At 35.8% G+C, this 21667-nt stretch overlaps 1 protein-coding gene across 3 annotated transcripts; it reads right to left on the bottom strand.

The window, feature by feature from the left end:
* Positions 1-6820: 6820 nt before the first annotated feature.
* On the bottom strand, positions 6821-20571 carry ppox (protoporphyrinogen oxidase). Of its 3 annotated transcripts, none has more exons than XM_048153507.1 (13): positions 20455-20571; positions 19615-19723; positions 16809-16943; positions 15441-15556; positions 15229-15361; positions 14936-15080; positions 14337-14530; positions 14136-14199; positions 13707-13825; positions 12995-13108; positions 10461-10610; positions 8424-8466; positions 6821-8334 (listed from the first exon to the last, which is right to left on the bottom strand). In XM_048153507.1, the coding sequence occupies exons 2-13, from the start codon at positions 19699-19701 to the stop codon at positions 8201-8203; spliced, it is 1434 nt and encodes a 477-aa protein (XP_048009464.1). In that variant the 5' UTR covers positions 19702-19723; positions 20455-20571; the 3' UTR covers positions 6821-8200. The 3 variants fall into 3 exon arrangements, with proteins under 3 accessions (XP_048009464.1, XP_048009465.1, XP_048009467.1); XM_048153508.1 differs by having other exon boundaries at positions 19615-19745; positions 20455-20533; XM_048153510.1 differs by lacking the exon at positions 20455-20571 and having other exon boundaries at positions 16838-16943.
* Between the last annotated feature and the right edge of the window lie 1096 nt (positions 20572-21667).

The following is a 21667-nucleotide window of genomic DNA, read 5'->3' as shown; positions in this document are numbered from 1 at the left end:
TGATGTGGGGTGAAGTGTCAGTGAATAGCTCGTAAATGCATTTAAATTCTGTTAAAATGAAAATGTAAAGGAATATGAAACGATGTAGAAAGATGTGCATGTAGCATTTTACTTAAAATAATCAAGCTTGATTTTGCTCACCAGATGCTTGTTTCCGCCACTGAATAAAATATAAAAAAGGTAGGGTAATTGCAAATTTTATCTAAAAATTCTCACTTTTTTCTCACATTTTTGAGTTTATATCTGGGAATTATGACTTTTTTCTCGCAATTGTGAGTTTATATATTGCAATTCTGGAAAAAAGTCAGAATTGTGAGATATAAACTTGCAATTGTAAGGGGAAAAAAAGTCAGAATTGTGAGATGTGAACTGTATTTTTTTTTAAATTCCGTTCTAGAAACAAGCTTCCATAGCCCACATATAGTTTATTATTTGAGTGATACTTAAAGTTAACATGAACATGACTGGTTTACAACCAATCTTACATACATACTCTGAAATTTGTCTAAGTGAAACAGGATATGCAATGAAAAAGTAGGATGAGACTTGATCCTTTATTTGATTAATGTGAATAGTGTTTTACAGACCTGAAAAGTGGGGAGGGGAAGAAGTAGAATTAAGTAAATAGGGTCATTACATGCTGACATTGTCAATGTTGATAAATGTCAGCCATGTAAAAGGGACCTTTTAGAAATGGAAGAATGAAAAGCATGTGGATTTTAATAAAATTTGCATTTTAATTGACTACAGATTCAGTGACAAACATGCCAGCTCTTCATTTTATAAAAATATGTGGGGGTTGTAAACAGAACAGATATCTATGGTGGAATAAAAAAGAGAAATAAGGACACAGGGATGCATACAAGTCTCTAAAAAAAGGGAGAACACCAGTGGGAAGGATAATAAACAACTGAGATGAATGAAACCCTCTGGTGCCCAGACAGGTGGAAATAACAGAGGATTGAGCTGAATGAGAATAAAGAAAATCATCTTTCTTAAAGTATCAAGGCCATTTGCCACACACTCAGACTGTGATGCTTTATAAATCTTGAGATGCAGAGCGGTTTGTTAGTTTTTCTTAAGGTATATGAGATAATGGGATTTCATGGGATATAATATAACAAATAAAAGCACTGAAGCATATAGCGAGATTTAGTATTGGACATAATCAGATGCTGCTCAATAACAGTTAACAAGCAGGTTTGCATTATGATATCACCGTTTACCTGCATGCAAAAAACATGATGCAACTTTATTTAGGACAGTATTCAAAATCCTGCCTTTCTCGATGTGCTTTTATAAGCTTAAAAAGAATCATTTTACTGGCTGTTCCAGTGGATTTGTCATTATTATGCAAAGCGCTCCTTACTATTGACTTGAAAGAGCATGTCAAAACACAAACAAGTCTTAATTATAATATTTTATACTAGAACATGAAACTGAAGCCAAATGGTATCTTAGAGACGTGGGGTATTTAGTGACCCAGATTGAGCATGGAATATATGCAGACGGCAGGAGAATTTCAGAGTCCACCAAACAGCTTTTATGATTATAATTATATGCCATTTGGCTTATGATTTTCATACATTAGAAGCTCTTCATGAGTCGCTCTGTCATAAGAAGGAGCATGCTGCAGCCTCACGGAATGACAATAAAGGAGAAAAAGACAATTGACCCCATTTCTCAACAGTGCTGTCCCTCTGACTCTGCTCATGTGTGAGTAACAGTGATCATGCATATGGAGAACATGGAGGTGGAGAGCTGAAGATACTCACGGACAGTGAGAAGAGTCACATATTGCCGTCCAGGGGCCAGTTGCATAAACATAGCCATTGTGTCTTAATATGACCAACTTACCGTTAGTCAAGGGGCAAGAATCAGTCATACTTTTTTTATTGTATCAAATTAGACTAATCTACATTTTTATGTAACTGACTTGGAAACATTATAAACAGTTTATGCAACCGGCCACAGATTGTTCCATAAAGAATCTGCGCATGCATAACTTCAAAAGCTCTGCAGATTTCCACAGAACAGAGCTGTTTGTTTGTAGTCCTAAAACATGCAAGAGAATTAGCATATTCAAGCCACGGCTTCCCTTGGGAAATTTCCAATGGTGGTTATGGATATCTGAGTAAATTAAGTAGGTAATATTAATTGTAGAACAAAAGGTGAAAGACTCTTTGAAAAATTAAAATCAAACCTCAAATGTGGATCTGTGGAAAGTCTTTGATAAGTTAAAGACAATGACATATACCACAAGTACACCAATGTTTTTGAAAGAAGTCTCTTCTGCTCACCAAGGCAATTATTTTATCAGAAATACAAAAAAATATTATTGCAATTTGACATAACTGTTTTCTATTTGAATATATTTTAAAATGTAATTTATTCCTGTGATTGCAAAGCTGAATTTTCAGCATCATTACTCCATTCTTCAGTAGCTGAACAAAAGTTGTAGTCCTTAATATGCAGTAATATGCATAATATTACACATACATACACAGAATAGATATTTATCAAATGAATAAAATAAATAGGCATGAAATATAGATTAGAATTTAATTATTATACAATAAATTCAAAATTGTTACACTGAAAGATTTTAATATCACAATTATAAGAAATGTCAGAAAAGTCATTTTTGAGATTTAAAGTCACATTAGGTAAAATAAAGTAACAATTATGAGAAATAAAGTCACACTGGATAATAAGATCATATTAAAGGTAGGGTAGGCAATAGAGTACCTCAGGGATGATGTGTTTTTGTAGGCAAAACCCAGAAGCGAGTTAGCATTTTAGGACTTCCGGTTCCATTGCCCCGAAGTCTATGGGTTTTTGCTAAATCGCCTGAAATAAGGTCTGTGGTTGACAAAGCCTCTAAATAGTTTCACGTTTTGATCTATGACATAAATCACACCAGTTATAACCCACTTGTGATTTTTTATACCTTTATTGTGTCCTAAAAATGGCGGTTGCTAACAAGTTTAGATGTCATCATGACAAACAGGACATTTGGACTGCATTTCTCATGAAAAAGTGGAAAAGTATTCATACATAGTGCAGATCATAATCAGCAAGTATGTTATTAAATAAAGTTGTTTTTTAAATAAAGTTTGAGGAAGCTTGGTGGTGGTGATGTTGATCCACGACCATAGTGTGCTGTAGTCCGTTTATAGCCTACTGTTAGCTTTTTATATCTGACGACTTTATTTAGGCTTCAAAATGTATAAATGTTGTGTTAACTTGTAAAGATTATCTTGATAGACAAAGCGACAAAGTCTAAGTGTCATAACCCTTTGTTAAACACAGAGCTTATTTTTTGCGATTTTCCAAAAGTCTATGGGAAAAATGCATAGGCTTTCGATCGAGGGTACATGTGCGCTGCTAACTTCCAGGTTGGCCTACAAAAACACGTCATCCCAGAGGTACTCTATTGTGGAGAGGCTAGCAATAGCAAACTAGCTTTGAAAGCATTAGATCCCACCCTCCCTTCAGAGCGTCTCCAAAGCCACGCCTCCTTCTAAACACATGAACGCACACAGCAGAGTCTGCAAAGCGTCACGAGAGATGGCGTTAAATTACCTGATCTCTCAAAGCACATAACATTACAATAATAATAAACGTAAACAACTTGCAGAACTCTTACTTGTACCACCTGACTGCTGCAGATTAATTTCGGTGTTGATAGTGTTGACAGAAACGCACAATCCAAGTCCGAGAACGTGAACAGCATCTTGTAATTACAGTTACGATATGGCGTGAATGCAGCATAAGCTTGTTGTTTTGGTTCAGGAGGAACTTGTCAGCACTTGTAGACAGCACTTTGACTGTCTATAAATCTGTATAGCCTTACGGAACTGCGTGAGCAGGGTGCATGGAGGAAATACATATGTTGACAGGCAGGTAGGACATTCGGACTGAACGCAATGATTGGACGAACATTTTTTGGTCCTGAGACTTCCACAGAAGACATATGTACATATGTAACATTAAAGGTGCTCTAAGTGATGTCATGCGTTTTTAGGCCAAAACATTTTTTGTCACATACTGCAAACATCTCCTCACTATCCGCTAGCTGCCTGTCCCCTGAACACACTGTAAAAAAACGCGGTCTCTGTAGTCGCCACAAGCTCCGAAAATGGCAATAAAAACAAACTGGTGCAGCCTGGACCACGAAACATAATAAACACGCTCCAGCCAATAACCGACAAGAATGATTTTAAATGCGCGTTCATGACTGTTTCAGGAAGCACGGAGGGGAGGGGGAGGAGGAGGGAGGGTCTAGCTAGCCTCTGTTTTGTTTGACAACACTTCGAACGTCAACAGGAAGTTACTCCGCCCAGGATCACTTAGGCCGTGTGTCCACCAGAGCGTTTTTTTCCAGCTGCTAGCGTACTTTTTCAATTGTTTTCAATGGGAGCACTGCGTTTTTTAAACGCCAGGAGCGTAACGAGGCGCTGAGCGTCTTTTTCACGCTCAAGTGCTGAGAGCTGGGCATTTTTTACTGGTCGCCTCGAGTTGAAGAATGTTCAACTTTGAGTAAAACGCTGCGCTCATCACTGTCACTTTTTAGCCAGCCGTCCAATCAGAGTGGAGGAGGGGCGGGACAAATACAACTCCGACCAACTGATATTCCGTATCATAGCAACAAAGCGTCTCATCGGAAAAAAACGCTACGCTGCAGAAGCGCTCTCAAGCGCTCACATACGGGCGGTTTAAGCAGAGCGCCTAGCGTTTTCAGCTGGCTAAAAACGCTTTGGTGGACACACGGCCTTAGAGCACCTTTAATGACACAGACAACAGCAAGAATTTTAGGCTGCTGTCACTTTAAGACGCAATGCACGCATGGACTGAATATACGGACACACATCCGGTTTCTTTGCTAATGACAAAACCGAGAGAATACTTGCCGAGACAGGTATTTTGCTATAATTTTGTGCGTATGTATCCGTTAGAACGAAAGTAAACATGAAAGAGGAATCAATTCGGTGTTCCAGCACAGTTTGAAACGCGCCTCTCTCTCTGTGTGCACGTGCTTCAGGTGTGGCACAGATAACAGCTCAAGAGTCGCGATTTTCACCTCTTCTTCCACTTTTAAAATCGTTTGAATGTGTTAATTGGTGAGAAAAAACACGTCCAAATGATAAACTTTAACTCTATGATGGATAAACTTAGTAGTTAATCCGCGAATCGCATGTGTGCCGAACCGTTGGGCCTTATCCCTACGGATCATGGATTAACTGCAATCTGTTGCACCCCTAATAATTAAAGAACACACTTATCATCTTGATTGCTATCTTACCAGAGATGGAGAATTATCCTACTCCATTAAGTAAACGTGTCCCTGTGAACCGGTATTCAAAAGCGCTTCCCTCCACATTTTCTGGTGCGCATCGTTTATTTTTACCACGCATACGCACCTGCGCACCACTTATGTGCACCCCTGCATATGTACATGTTTTAATATTTAGACCACTTCTATTATTGATTGCTATCAGGATGTGAGTAGAGTTTCAACCAGTATAACATAAAGTGATTAGAAAACAAATTGCCTACCTTTAAATAAACCTTTAAATTATAAGAAACAAGTTGCAATATTTATATATATAGCAGAAAAGTGCTTGTGATATGAAAGTAATTAAACTGGCACAGCTATGTATAAAAACTGCATTGGGGCTACTTTTGTTGCACAGACCTGGCAGCCCTGCTATAGAGAATCAAGTATTCCAGAGAGCTTGTAAGTATTGGTAGACTCTGCATCTGTGCATCTCCTTCAAGGTGAATAAAACCAGTATAAAATGGTCTTAAGTGGCCCAGAAATAAAATAGAGGGCCATAACAGCTCACAGCAAAACTGATGCCAGGCTGATTCTGTCAGGAGTTCAGCAGAGGACGGCTGCCAACAGCTCCCGAAGGAATTATAAAAGAGATTCCTTCACACATCAAATGACTGTTGAGCAATGCCAATGTGTCTCTTTCATGCTGTTCTGTATTCTCTTTTACGGCCATATGTTTTCCTTTCCCACCGTTTTAGACATAACCATATGCTGTTCTTTTTTTATTTATTTAAATTAAGGTACTGACGGGAAGCGTGGGCATGAAAGACAACAATGATAAATAACAGAACTGCAGATATTTGGATGGCTTGGCTCTCAACTTATATAACAAGAACTTTCATGATATAGAATTATTAATCAGATTTTTTTTTTACCGCCAGAGTGTTGCTAATTTATTGAGTGTTTTTGGCACGTTGCTATGTGGTTGCTAGGTGGTATTCTGGTCCCTGAGAATTTTTTTTTTATTGTAAATCTAATAGCACACCTCACTTCAACAAGTACTGACATTCAAAATTGTGGCAGTGTGAGCTAGACAGGACAGGAAAACACTTAAAATGTGCAAATTACAATACCAACGAGGAACAATACATTTCAAGGTTGCTGGCTGGCAGGCACAGTGTTTTTTGTCTGTGTTTGACAGTGTGCCTTCTGTCAAATAACTTTTCAGCTGAGCTGTCAACAGACCCAGAGGTGGAAACAACAGAAGCATGTCATTGCGAACAATAATATTTCAAAGTGAACTTACCATTTGTCAGATAATGGTTTCAGGGGGTGTGCTTGTGTAATTTGCACATTAAATATTTCATTTTTGCTCTATGTTTTATTAACGTAAACTCCTGTTTAGCTGCAGGCTTCTTCGCTTTAAACTGTACTGGCACCATTGAATTAAGTTGAATTCACTGTCTGCTCACTAAACAGTTTAACAGCATTACACGCAACAAACCAAACACATCTCATTTATTTATCATACTCAAGATCGCGTAAAAATACATTATCATTTATTGAGAGGTTGAGTTTTTTCATGGAATTATTGTTGTTACATACTGCACAATACTCTTCAGTCACATTCACTATAAACACCCAAGGCTGAAAATGACAATCATTGCATGTGGATCCATAATGTGACAATGCAATATAAAATTGCATTCACTGATTTCTCACAAGTACTGCATGTAAAAGGCAAAAAGGCAAACCTGTGCATTTCAGTGATAAAACATTATTGCTCTGTGACACATTAAGAGAAATGCTTTGCAAAGCATCCATGTGTGAAACAAATGTCTCTCAAGCACCCATTAAAAGTCTGCTTCTCTAAGTAATAGTATTTGAATTTTTTGCCCTTTGAAAGTCAATGACAATGCAGATGGTCACAGCCATTTCCAATCTGCTGCTTGGCTCAAACGCAAAATATAAGTTGTAAATTTGCCATTGATGCCACTTCAGTGTAATGGTATAAAATGTTCAGTGCAAAATGTTTTTAGTGCACCCTGATTTAATGGCAATTCATCTCAGCCGGTCCTAACATACCTGAAAACCATCATCATCTTTCAGACAAATGGAAGAAATAGTTGAAAATATACTATATTTTGAACATTCGAGGCCATTTTTGATAGCTGCTGAGGTGACATGGATGTAGGACAACGTGACCTTTCCTAATGGCAAGCGTGATTTAGACAAACAGAAGTTCTGGATGAGATACTAGTAGCAATTGACAGTTTCCCAGCCCGAGATGTCAAAAAATGATGAAACTGACTGATCGAAAGATATTATATTCCTCCTCCAAGTTCAATTTCACCACAGATGAACATAAAAAATACATTTAATTAATGTGCCACATGGGGACAGTCAAGTTCTACAATCATTTGACTGATATTACTGATAAAGTACATTATCCGATGGCTCATTCAGTGCAAAAAAAACCCCATTTTAAATCTTGTTTTTCAGTAGAAAATATCTAAACCTGCTTAAAACAACATTTACTTAAATCGCATAAAGAAAATAAAAGTTTATTCTTCCCAAGCCAGCTGTTTTTTTTCTTGTTTTAAACATAAATAAGAATTTAACAAAGCTAATGGAGTACAACTCTGAACAGTCAATGTATCTTCTTTTAATAACATTTAGATATTTCTATTTTACTGGAAAACAAGATAAATTGAATTAATATCAAATTATATTAATAATGATTTTTGAAATATATTACATTTTCAAATGATTGGATGTACTCTTGATTTCCATCCTGGGTTCAAGTAAAGCATGTTGTTTTCATGTTAGTGTGCATTTTTCAGATCCTTCACAAAAATGCCCATCAAAACCTGAAATCTTCAATAAAAGCATCTCACTCGATCAAAAATGAGTTAGTGTCAGTCATACTTTTCCAACGAGACCCTCAGCTGCAGCCTGCCCTCTAAATATCACATCATTGACAGAGACACCATCGTAGGAAGCTCCCGCCAGTGTAAGGGGCAGATTGTGGTTGCTGATGTATTGCCTCATCTTTTCTGAAAACAAGAAATGGGCACACACAACCCTCATTTACATGACTCGGGGAACGGATAGCGGAATGAGTTTGGGTGATTAATAAACTTACCAAGTCGTTTCCAGTGTCCTAAATGATACTGCGGAATGCAGTTCTGAAAAAGAATCGCATAGATAAAATGATTTAATAACAGGAATGACAGCAGAAAAAATTACACAAAAGAAATGACATTCAACCATCTAAAAATCTTCATCTTCTAGATGGGATTCCAGATAAAGTAGCGGTCTGAATATCTCTTGTCTTTGTGAGAGTGTATAAGGGTAATTAAACTGTTCAAAAGACATCGAGACAATGTAGCATGAAAAAATGTGAGTGTGGGCGCAATAAGGTGGAAATTTTCATCTTGCTCTATGACCATATAATTAAGAATAAGTCAGTCAGAAATGAAGTAGAGCAGCTAGTTGCTCCTCTCGCCCCGCCACGGCAGTCTGTCATCTCTGGCCTGAAAACGAGTGACCCTCTCGGAGCCCTCCTGCCATAGCAGCGTCCATCTCTGTTCTGCTCACTGAACTCCCAGAACCACAGAGAGAGACGGAGGGCAGGAGTAATGTTTAAAGAAATGGACCATCTGCCTTGATTTATGTCAGAACAGAACCCCAGAGAGACGACTGAGGGCATCTGGTGGCCGTGAGCACCATAACGCTAATGCTATGCATGGCTGACTCAAAGCAGAGCTTGGATAGTAAAAAATCTTTTGGCCTTTCTTCAAATGAATGTGAATTAATGGGGCCATATTCTACATTTTTGTAGCAATTTAATTTTTCTTCCCAGATGCCTACCAGTTCAATCAAAAACAGTCTAAATTAGATTTACATGACCATTTTATACCCTTTCTCTGAAAGAAGTACACTGGCTATTTTTTGTTGCTATTTTAGACTTAAATGCATAAATGTTTTGTTATGAATGTCACAACACCATTATGTAACGAACTGTCTTTACTTCAAAAGAGCAGGAAAAGTTTTGTTTTCCATGATGTGTTCCTTAAGCAAAACATTTTATATAAAAAATATAATTATATTAAAGCATTAATTAATATTAGTAATAGTACTGGTAGTATTAATATTATTATTAATATTTATTAATTTTAATATTACCATTTCACCATTTTATAATAGCAGTAACCAACTCAAGGATATTTACAAATATATTCATTGGAAAAAAGTGGTATAGAAACAGTTTTCACTCAGAAATTGCTAGCAAATTTCGCAATTAAAAAGATACAGCAAGTTTCACATTGAATTAAATGTGAAATTTTGAAGTAAAAAGAATGAAATAGTATTTTCTATTGAAATATACTCCAATAATCTTAAAAAAAAAAAAATTAATAAAAAAAAAATTAAAAAATATATAAATATAATTTTATATATATATATATATATATAATTTATATATAAAAAAAAAAAAAAAAAATATATATATATATATATATATATGTGTGTGTGTGTGTGTGCATATATATATATATATATATATATATATATATATATATGTGCTGTCAAACGATTAATCGCAATTAATCGCATCCAAAATAAAAGTTTGTGTTTACATAATATGTGTGTGTACTGCTGTGTAAAATTATGTTTAAATAAATACGCACATGCATATATTTTTGTTAATATATATACACATTAATATATAAAATATTTATATATAATATAAACTATATATAAATATCCATGATATATATGTAAATATTTCTTAAATGAATACATGCATGTGTGTGTATTTATATATATATATATATATATATATATATATATATATATATATATATAAATATACACAGTACACACGCATACTGTATATTATGTAAACAAAATTTTATTTTGGATGTGATTAATCGTTTGACATGGATATGTTTATATATTTTACACAAAACACAAAGAATTTATTTATTTATTGAACACTAGCATGTCTCATACTTGGCCAGTTTCATTAAAAGCAATAACCAACTCAAGGCTATATTTATATAAATATTTACATTTATATTTAATGTTTTTTTTTTTTTCTCTTCATATTTGCCTCCACTTTATAATAGCTATAAGCTACTCATATAGCTTTCACCAAGGCAAATGCACAGCATCTCACCTTGAGTAAAGCAACAAAACTCCACACAGGTTGTGAGGTTACGCCCAGGTGAGAGGTCACGGCCTGGGTGGCTCGATCCAACAGCGTCTGCTTCGTCACGGAATCAGGACTACCAAATGCCTGCTCAAACCACGCTCCCCCCATCATCACCTTCATGCAAACACACACACACACACAAACAGCTAAAACACTGATCTGGAGTAATTACACTAGAAAATAACATCATTCACAGAAATGGCTTCTGTAATGATAACAGCTGGAATTGTCCTCATAACATCCACTCATGGGACTGATCTGGCAGCCGGAGGGAGCTACATTATGTTATTCAGGATGCTAACACTGCTCAAAGCATATTTCAGCTCCTCTAATGGCACTCACATCCTGTAAGTTTCTGGCCTCTCGACTATATAGATGTTTTCAAGCACAGAAAAAACAACATGTTCTGAGTAAAGGACATCTAACTATTAAATTAATAATGATTTAAGTGGGGAAGAAATTAATAATGCAATAGCATTTTTCTTGCGAGTACCACAGAGCTCTGAAAGCTATTTTTATTACCGCATATAATATGTTCCTGATAGGGGACGGGAGAATTCCTGACAGAGACTCAGGCCCTGTTTACACCTGGTATTAAGATGTGTTTTGGTAGATCGGATCAGAAGTAGACGAGGGAGACACATTCCTGTTTACAGTTGGTGTTTTAATCCACTCTTTTATCCATTTTCAACCACTTCTGTCCTGGTTTCTTCGAGGGGAGGGTCTAAGGGCGGGTAAATGTATGGGTTTTTTCAGATTTTTCGATCTGATGGATGAAATAAGCTCACAAAAAAGTGGTCGAAAGTGGACAAGCTCAAAACATTTTAGGCGTAAACAGGGCCTCACAAATTGTTGTTGGGACTATCGGATCAGAGCCGATCAGACCTTTATGGTGTTTCTTCATTTAATTAATTAAAAGTTATTTTAATTTTGCCAGATTTCTATTTTCTAGCCTCGTCCCCATTTAAATGTTCAAACTTCAATTTTATAATAAAAATATGATAAAATATTTTATAAAAAAAAATATGATAAAATATTTTATAATAAAAAATATGATAAAATATTTTATAATAAAAATATGATAAAATATTTTATGATAGAAGTGTTTACAAAAAGTCAAATCAAAGCCATACAAAAATCATATTTTCCAACTGTAATATTCATATGCATGATGTACAATATAAAGTACCGTTCAAAGTTTGGGGTGGGTAATGTTTTTGAAAGAAGCCTTTTTAATAAAAAAAAAATAATAATAAAAAAAATTATATATATATGTTTCTTGTTAATATAAATGTTGAAAACAGTTGTGCTGCTTAAAGGTGCCCTAGATTATGTTTTTAAAAGATGTAATATAAGTCTAAGGTGTCCCCTGAATGTGTCTGTGAAGTTTCAGCTCAAAATACCACATAGATTTTTTTTTATAAATTTTTTGAACTGCCTATTTTGGGGCATCATTATAAACGCACCGATTTTATGCTGCGGCCCCTTTAAATCCCGTGGTCCACGCCCACAGAGCTCGCGCTTGCCTTAAACAGTGCCGTAACAAAGTTTACACAGCTAATATAACCCTCAAAATAGATCTTTACAAAGTGTTCGGCATGCATGCGTCGGATTATGTGAGTATTGTATACTGTTATATTGTTTACTTCTGATTTTGAATGAGTTTGATAGTGCTCCGTGGCTAACGGGTAATGCTACACTGTTGGAGAGATTTATAAAGAATGAAGATGTGTTCATGAATTATACAGACTGCAAGTGTTTAGAAATGAAAATAGCGATGGCTCTCTTGTCTCCGTGAATACAGTAATAACCGATGGTAACTTTAACTACATTTAACAGTACATTAGCAACATGCTAATGAAACATTTAGAAAGACAGTTTACAAATATCACTAAAAATATCATGTTATCATGGATCATGTCAGTTATTATTGCTCCATCTGCCATTTTTCGCTATTGTTCTTGCTTGCTTACCTAGTCTGATGATTTGGTTGTGCACATCCAGACGTTAATACTGGCTGCCCTTGTCTAATGCCTTTTATAATGTTGGAAACGTGGGCTGGCATATGCAAATATTGGGGGCGTACACCCCGACTGTTACGTAACAGTCGGTGTTATGTTGAGATTCGCCTGTTCTTCTGAGGTCTTTTAAACAAATGGGATTTATATAAGAAGGAGGAAACAATGGAGTTTGAGACTCACTGTATGTCATTTCCATGTACTGAACTCTTGTTATTTAACTATGCCAAGATAAATTCAATTTTTCATTCGAGGGCACCTTTAATATTGTTGTGTAAATCGTGATACATTTTTTCATTCTTTTATGAACAAAGTACCAAAGAACAGCATTTACTTGAAATAGAAATCGGTAACAATGTAAAAGTCTTTACTGTCACTTTTGACCAAATTAATGTGTCCTTGCTGAATAAAAGTACCAATTTCTTTCAAAAAAAGAAAAAAAAAATCTTTAAATGTTTGTATATGAGAGTCAAGTCTTACCGTCAACCTAGTGGTGGGTTTTCCACTCTGATTGTGTTGTGGGAAGGGAACAGAGTCATACACCACCCCTAACAGACCTGGATCTTCTGAAGAAGGCACCAAATGTCCAAAGCCCTGAAATATTCAGAACGTGTGCGCATATACATACACACTCATTATTAATAATGCCAACACAAATATAGAGTGCTTTGATGCTTGTACAGTGCAGTTAGGAAGGATCTTCCCGGCAATGAGAAAATGAACTAAACAAATCAAGCAGACTTGAGCATTTAATGGCCTAGGGCAGTGGTTCCCAAACTGGGGTACTCGAGGTGACAGAGTTTTACCATTCCTTCAATTCTGCCCCACCTTAAAATAACAAAACCGGGCATACATTTCTAAAAGGCAAAATTCTGCTTCTAAAAATTGGAAAATGGTAGTGCCGTAAAAGGTCAAATACAAAAATCCAATCATATTACCTCATCTTTTGCAGTCAAAACTGACTGCATCCACACTAGCAGCATGCATATGATACAGAGTATGCTGCCTTAGCAAATTGTGCTACATTACTGCCATTCTCGACTATGTACTGTACCTTTGTAAAAGTGGGGATTTAGCACTCACTAGCATGACGAACAACACATTAAAAAAAGTTTGGGAACCACTGGTCTAGGGGTAGTAATAGTATTGAAAATCAATTGAAAATCTACTGAAAATCAATGTGAAGACTTACAGTAACAGGAAGGATGAAGCCTTCATATTCCAAATTCACCACAGCAACGGTTACTGAAGCGATGGATCGCAGCTGTTCCGATAGGGGATGAGCAGCAGGGGGCAGCACAGATGCCAAAGCTGGTGAACATACAGAAATTGCTTTAAATAAATACTTTAAATAAATTGACTAAGTAGAGCACAGTGTGTACATCTACAGTGCCACACCGAAATAAATCACATTTTACATGAGGTGTAAGCTTGCAGTCTGAATTTAACGTGAGAAAACGCACAATAATGTCAACATTTCTATTCAGCTTTTCAGTTTGATCCAATCCAATGAATCATGCACTAAATTAACTCATCAAATTAGACTTAAAATGAAGCAAAAATTGTTGTGTACCAGAATAGGAAACATTGGAATTCACCAATGTAAAATGAGTGCATTTACCTGATGCAGGCATGGCAGAAATAACATGATCAGCTTTCAAAGAAGCCCCATCATGTAGTTTGATCTATTTAAAAAAAAAAAAAACCAACAACACACTCACTAATAACCGATGGACTACAAGACAGAGTCAGCCCATCTTAGCTGAATGTCAAAATATGTTAAGTAGTGAATAAGACGCTTCATGTTGGGCCATCATCTCACCTCCCAGCTTCCCCCATCCATATTCAGACTCTTCACTTTGGCATGATGATGAATCTCCACTCGCTCTCGCATCCTCAGCTTGTCCTCCAAGGCTTCTGGAAGTGTCTGCATGCCTCTCTTTAGAGACCACTGAGTCCAGGACTCTTTAGATGCTCTCTTTGCCAAATCTGAAGGGACTACTTTAGGACCACCTCCTTACATAATATTAATAAAAACAAACATTATTCAGTAACCCTTTCTATGAAATTTGTACATATTAAGCATTATAAAAGGCCTTTTAATGCCTTTATAAAGCACATCAAAATCCATAAAAAAATAAATAAAAAATAAATAAATATATATATATATATATATATATATATATATATATATATACACACAAATTGGGCTAATTTATATAATAAAAATTAAAATGTGTTACAATGCATTACACTTCGTAAAGGTTTGTATACATGTACAGTGTACACACACTCACATATTTATATATATATTTTGATCAAAGTACCCCCCCCCCATGATTTGCACAAAAACATTTTCAGCATGCATGATGGTGGCATATTGAAAAGAAAGAAAAAGCCTACAGCTTCTACAGCTCTCACCTGAACCAATCAGCATGCCCAGCACGATGGAGCCCCGAGACCGTTCTGCTTCATAAAGAGGTGGAAAGCAGGACCGTACACTCAACTGTCTGCTGTCTCCAGCAAAAACTCCTCTACACAGGCTGTCTATGGCTATATCGGCCAACTGCATAGATAGAGAGACAAATCAGTTTCAAATTCTCTCCTGTCGCACACATTTGAGACTGATTTGCCATGGCAGCGAAGCGTGTTGTACAGAACAAGGACAAGATGGATCGTTTAACGGGTCATTGTGCCTGTATGCTTGTTCTCACCTCAGAACCCAGTCGTCTGGACACAAACGCATGCACGGATTCGTCCTCCTCTTTCCCTTTACTTATCAGTATCTCCTTCAGAACGCTCTGAATTATGGGACGAGAGAAAGGAGGGATGGTGCGGAGAACCCCACTAGAAGAAAGGAAAACAAGATGAGAAATATTTATGACTTCAAACAGGTAACTGTATGTATGGAGGACTTTTCTCTCACCCAGGTCCTGATGGCATCTTGTGCAGCTGTCCCTTCACATACAAGAAGCGGTTCTTAGATGCCACATGATCCTTCGTAATTGGCAGGAGTTCAGACTCAAGACCCAACTCAGAGACCTGAACAAGAAAACAATAACTAGAACATCGTTCCTCATCCATGAATATGAGCATTAATCTGTAAGGGCCTGCAGAAAAGTTCATTGTACAGTAAATACTACATTTCATTGGCTGATACTTAGACTTAACAGTGTCTTGGAATGCAATATGTACACTTCCTCAAGGTACTTCAGGTAAATCAGAGAAGATGAGAAGACTGGAGTAATGATGCTAAAAATGCAGCTTTGTTATTACAGGAATAAATTACATATTAAAATATATTAAATTGTATAATATTTCTGTTTTTGCTGTATTTTTGATCAAATAAATGCAGTCTTCTATGGAGTACACATCTGCATAGTTTACTTGTCTTGTTTACTATTAAATCTTGGCATTATTTACTGCAAATATTGTTGACTTTAACTACAAATGGTGATGTCCCTCATGTGTACACATTCACTTAGGACCTGGGTTATTATCATTAACTAAAACTAAAACTATTAAAAACGTTTCTGTTAATTGAAATGAAGATTAAAAAATAAAATAAAATACAAATGTTAGTTGAAAAACTTTAAATGAAAATGAGAAATGTTGCCTTGGCGATAAATTGAAAAATGTTTAAGTTGAAGAACTAAGATTATTCACTGGAAAAAAGTAAAAACTAAAATTAACTAAAACTAAATAAATACATAAAATAAATAAATATATAAAAAAATAAAAAAACTAATAAAAAAACTAATGCTAAACTAAACTGAAAACTAAAAAATAAAAGCTCATTCAAAAACTATAATAAAAATAAATACTGCTTAGGACAAAAGCAACTGCTAAACGACTAAATATAAATGTATGGTGGCCCTCTTGTGGCCATGCAAAGGAACAACAATAACAGTGGCCAATCTTTGTTATAAAAATGACAATTCTTAGTTCTGACTCAATTCTTGCATGGAGCGGATTCAAAATGAATGCACAATTTTATTTGACTAAATAATAATTTATTATTATTATTATAAATAAATGTAACTATATATTGAACATTGGTCTTTTATTATTGCTGTTGCCTCCCCATTTTATAAAATAAATAAGCCATGAGAGGTTGCGAGTGTCATTTTTTTAGGTGCAACACGATAATTGATTTTACATACCAATTATAATATCAGCGATTACATGTATGTGATCATGTGATAAACTAAATTAAATGACTACGCAAATGTGTGTCAACCTTCACATAGCATTACATAGATTTCTCCATGTACATAAATTCACACATGTATACCATATTCAAAGTGTTCCGGCCGACAGCACCTGTAGGTCGCACCCCTCGTGGTCCGTGCTCGAACACCGCCCCGTCATCCCTCCGTGTGGAGCTCAACCAACCCCCACATCTCCCAGATTCCTCCAGCAGCACGATCTACATTAGAAGAGGTGGCACAGTAGTTACAGTAAATTTGTTATTATTCTTCATGTTGAATGTACCAATGAAAGTAGATCTATTGAATCAAAACATCACATTAAAAACGGTCTATTTTCTGAGGCTAGCATGGAAAGTTTATTTGCTTTTTAGTAAAGTGCCGTCTGAGGCGGTAAAATAACCATTTTAATTTTTATCCCAAAATGATGTATGTGAACAAATGAAAATATGAAAAATGAATTAAGAAGTTCAGATAAAGGGTTCTTGGCATGAAAAAGCTTGAAGACCCTTGATCTAAATGATCAAAAGACTGGTGGATTACATTTTTCAATTGAAGAGTGTTTTGCCTGAAATCTTAAAGGGTTAGTTCACCCAAAAATGAAAATTCTGTCATTTATTACTTACCCTCATGCCGTTCCACACCCGTAAGACCTTCGTTCATCATCAGAACACAAATTAAGATATTTCAGTTGAAATCCGATGTCTCTGTGAGGCCTCCATAGGGAGCAATGACATTTCCTCTCTCAAGATCCATAAAGGTACTAAAAACACATGAGTTCACGTGAGTACAGTGGTTCAATATTAATATTATAAAGCGACAAGAATATTTTTGGAGCGCCAAAAAAACAAAATAACAACTTATATAGTGATGGCCGATTTCAAAACATTGCTTCAGGAAGATTCGGAGCACAAATGAATCAGTGTATCGAATCTGCTGTTCAGAGCACCAAAGTCACGTGATTTCAGCCGTTGGCAGTTTGACACGCGATCTGAATCATGATTCGATACACTGATTCATTTATGCTCCGATGCTTCATGAAGCAGTGTTTTGAAATCAGCCATCACTAAATAAGTCGTTATTTTGTTTTTTTTTGGCGCTCCAAAAATATTCTCGTCGCTTTACAATATTAATATTGAACCACTGTACTCACATGAACCGATTTAAATATGTTTTTAGTATCTTTATGGATCTTGAGAGAGGAAATGTCAATGTTCCCTATTAAGGCCTCACGGAGCCATCGGATTTCAACTAAAATATCTTAATTTGTGTTCTGATGATGAACGAAGGTCTCACGGGTGTGGAACGGCATGAGGGTAAGTAATAAATGACAGAATTTTCATTTTTGGGTGAACTAACCCTTTAACATATTATATCTTCCCTATGGTTCAAAAGTTTGGAGTCAGTGAGATTTCTTTTCTTTTTTTTCAAAGAAATTAATACGATTATTCAGGAAAGATGCAATGAATTAATTAAAAGTGACAATAAAGAAATTTACAATTTTACAAAAGATTTACAGTTTCTCACAAAAGTGAGTACACCCCTCACATTTCAGCAACCATTTTAGTAAATCTTCTCAAGGGACAATACTATAGAAATGAAACTTGGATATATTTTAGAGTAGTCAATGTGCTGCTTGTATAGCAGTATAGATTTACTGTCCTCTGAAAATAACTTAACATACAGCCATTATTGTCAAAATAGCTGGCAACAAAACCCTAAGTACACCCTAAGTGATAACAGTTGTATGTTGTTTAACCATGCAAAGCCACATGTCCTATTCATCATGTTCATGTTTTTGTCTGTTTGACAGGACTATACAAATGTGTGATTCTTGTATTAGAGCAGTTCAAATTTAGTGCTTTGAGTACAATTCTCTCATACTGATCACTGGATGTTCAACATGGCACCTCATGGCAAAGAACTCTCTGAGGATCTGAGAATTAGAATTGTTGCTCTCCACAAAGATGGCCTTGGCTATAAGAAGATCGGTAACACCATGAAACTGAGTTACAGCACAGTGGCAGGGTCATAGAGAGAGGTTTTCCAAGACGGGTTCCACTCGGAACAGGCCAAAGAAGTTGAATCAAAGAAGTTGAGACGTTGTGCTGTGCTTCAGGTGCAGAAGCTGGTTTCAAAAAACAGATGAATGAGTGCTGCCAGCATTGCTTTAGAGGCTGCAGAATGTCAGCTTGTCAGTGCTCAGACCATACGCCGCACACTGCAACAAGTCAGTTTGCATGGCAGCTCCATGATGGAGAAATGGAAGAGGATCCCAGCAACAACCTGTGCAGCTCTGGTGAATTCCATGGCCAGGAGGATTAAGGCAGTGCTAAATAACAATGGTGCTCACACAAAATAGTGACACTTTGGACACAGTTTTGACATGTTCACTTAGAACAAATTAGAACAAATAATAAAATGGTTGCTGAAATGTGAGGGGTGTAATCACTTTTGTGAGATACTGTACTTTTCAAATAAATGCTGTTCTTTTGAATTTTTTATCAAATAATTTTAAAAAAAGTATCAGTTTATACAAAAATAAGTAGCAGTGATAATAATAAATGTTTCTTAAGCAGCAAATCAGCATATTAGAATGATTTCTGAAGGATCATGTGACACTGAAGACTGGAGTAATGATGCTGAAAATTCAGCTTTGCATCACAGGAATAAATTACATTTTAAAATATATTAAAATAGAAAACAGTTATTTCACATTCTAATAATATTTCACAATATTACTCAATATATTATTGACAATATATGATTTTTGCAGCCACAAGAGACACCCTTCAAAACATTTAAAAAATCTTGCCGACCCCAAACTTCTGAACATTAGTGTATATGTAGACTGGCTAAAGATTTTATGGAAATTATCCACAGATATTGTACCTTGGAAACATTAGTACTCTTGCTAAGATGATGACAGGCCGACAGACCACCAATCCCCCCACCAAGCACTGCTACAATCTTCTGCATTCAGCTCCAAACACTTCAACACCTGCAATAATAGAGACCTGAGTCTAAAATGACAATGGATGAACATTTATATCAGCAAGACCATGAGTAAATAATATAAAAGTGTTATTGACCATGACACCTTGCAGTCATAGCCTACTCAAACATGCATCCTGTCCTTTTATAATTCAAGAATAAAAAGAAAAACATTAAAATTGAGGCACATTCAGTCATTTGGTCATATCTGACATTAAATGCATCTGTGACAGTTGAAAGATAAAGAAGGGTTTTCAACACTGGCATGGGGCCCTACACTGCCATGAGTAGAGGTCTGATGGGAGTAACAGGGTGGTGGCCCCTGATATGGAGATTTATCGTATTCAAACAAAAGAGGGAAGTAAAGATGAGTCCTCCAATACAAACTGGCGGTTATCTGTTCAACTGGTCAAAGCTGAACTTAATCCTTACATAAATATGTATAATGAGTCTCATTATAAAACAGAGATACGCCACAACATTCTGAAAATAACAATTATTTACTGTAGCTATTTAGAAGAAAGCAACATTATATTAAAAATTAATAACAATGTTTGCAGACTTTCTAACATGCTTTACTTGCCTTTGCTAACAGAGAGAAAAAACAAATATTTTTTCCACCCTCTGTCAGCAAAGGCAAGTAAAGACAAAATTTGTAAAGTTTGCCTAAAACCCTGAATGACTGCTAAGTTAAATACAAATTATATTCATAAAAAAGTGAGTAAAATCACTTCTTACCTGCATACAATTGTGTAATTTGGAAAGCTCTGCTTCTGCTGTTACATAGTAACTCAGGAGTCTCACGTAATGCAGCGTCAAGCCAACGGCAACAGTGATGGAAAAAACGAGTTTTTCAAAATAAAAGCCCCAACTATTTCCGCACATGTAATGGAATACTCGACCACTAGATGGCAAAAGAGACCACGCCATTTTCTTAGGTTAAAAATTATTTCCAAAAATTATTTCCACAAATGATTGTCATAGATATGTAACATCTTTGTTATGTCTAAACCCAAAGAGCTATATACATATATATACATATATATATGCACCTTGTATCTTTTTTTAATTATTGCAAATTTTTATCATTTGTTTTAATCAAAGCTTTGCATATAATTTATTTCACTGTCAGCAAATGTTATTGTTGCACATTTGACAAATAAACTTTGACGTTTTGACCTTGTTCATGTGTTACATGCATCATGGTGGACTGTGTATGATTGTCATCTTGACAGGGTTCAGTCAAATACCTTATTTCTTGACACTTTAATAATTAAGTGCTCAATAGTCATGTGGTAGAAATGATCAGTGTTTTTCTGTGATTTATGAAATCCAAAACACAAAAAAAGTGTGAGAAAAAAAAAAAAAAACTCTGACACTGAGTGTATAAGGTTTCACTAGCAGGCCATTGTGTGTTTGTGTCACAGAGAAGCTAATGGACCGTGCTAATTTAATCCCATGTGACACAAAAGCGGAGGCCCCTTTGACCACACGTCGTTGTTCACACTCACACACTCGCTCAGTACTGTAAGAACTTCATAGACCATGTTTTATAAGCATGTGGAAAGGGGCTTGGTAGATGAAATCCTCATGCTGTGGACCTGCGTTGAGTTTTAATTCTATCACATTAAGCTCTCTTAAAGGGATAGTTCACCCAAAAATGAAAATTATTTACTCACCCTCAAGTTGTTCCAAACCTGTATGAATTTCTTTCTTCTGCTGAACACAATAGAAGATATTTTGAATAATGTCAGTAACCAAACAGTTGATAGGGCCCATTGACCCCATTGACGAAAAATAATAAATACTACAGAAGTCAATGGGGCTCATCAACTGTTTGGTTACAGACATTCTTTAAAATATCTTCTTTTGAGTTCAGCAGAAGAAAGAAATTCAAACAAAACCCTAACTTGAGAGTGAGTAAATGATGACAGAATATTCATTTTTGGGT

The sequence above is a fragment of the Megalobrama amblycephala genome, linkage group LG13 (assembly GCF_018812025.1).
Source record: "Megalobrama amblycephala isolate DHTTF-2021 linkage group LG13, ASM1881202v1, whole genome shotgun sequence".
NCBI classification, from domain to species: Eukaryota; Metazoa; Chordata; class Actinopteri; order Cypriniformes; family Xenocyprididae; genus Megalobrama; species Megalobrama amblycephala.
The sequence above is the reverse complement of the archived record's forward strand: the minus strand, read 5'-3'. Positions and strand labels throughout refer to the sequence as shown.

Coding starts and splice junctions, on each gene's coding strand:
- ppox (XM_048153507.1), bottom strand. CDS start 19,701: ATGCAGAAGATTGTAGCAGTGCTTGGTGGGGGGATTGGTGGTCTGTCG. Junction 15,557..16,808: donor GCCGGAACACTTTGAATATG/GTATACATGTGT, acceptor TTTCTTGTTCAG/GTCTCTGAGTTGGGTCTTGA. Junction 14,200..14,336: donor TGGATGGGGGAAGCTGGGAG/GTGAGATGATGG, acceptor TTTTTTAAATAG/ATCAAACTACATGATGGGGC.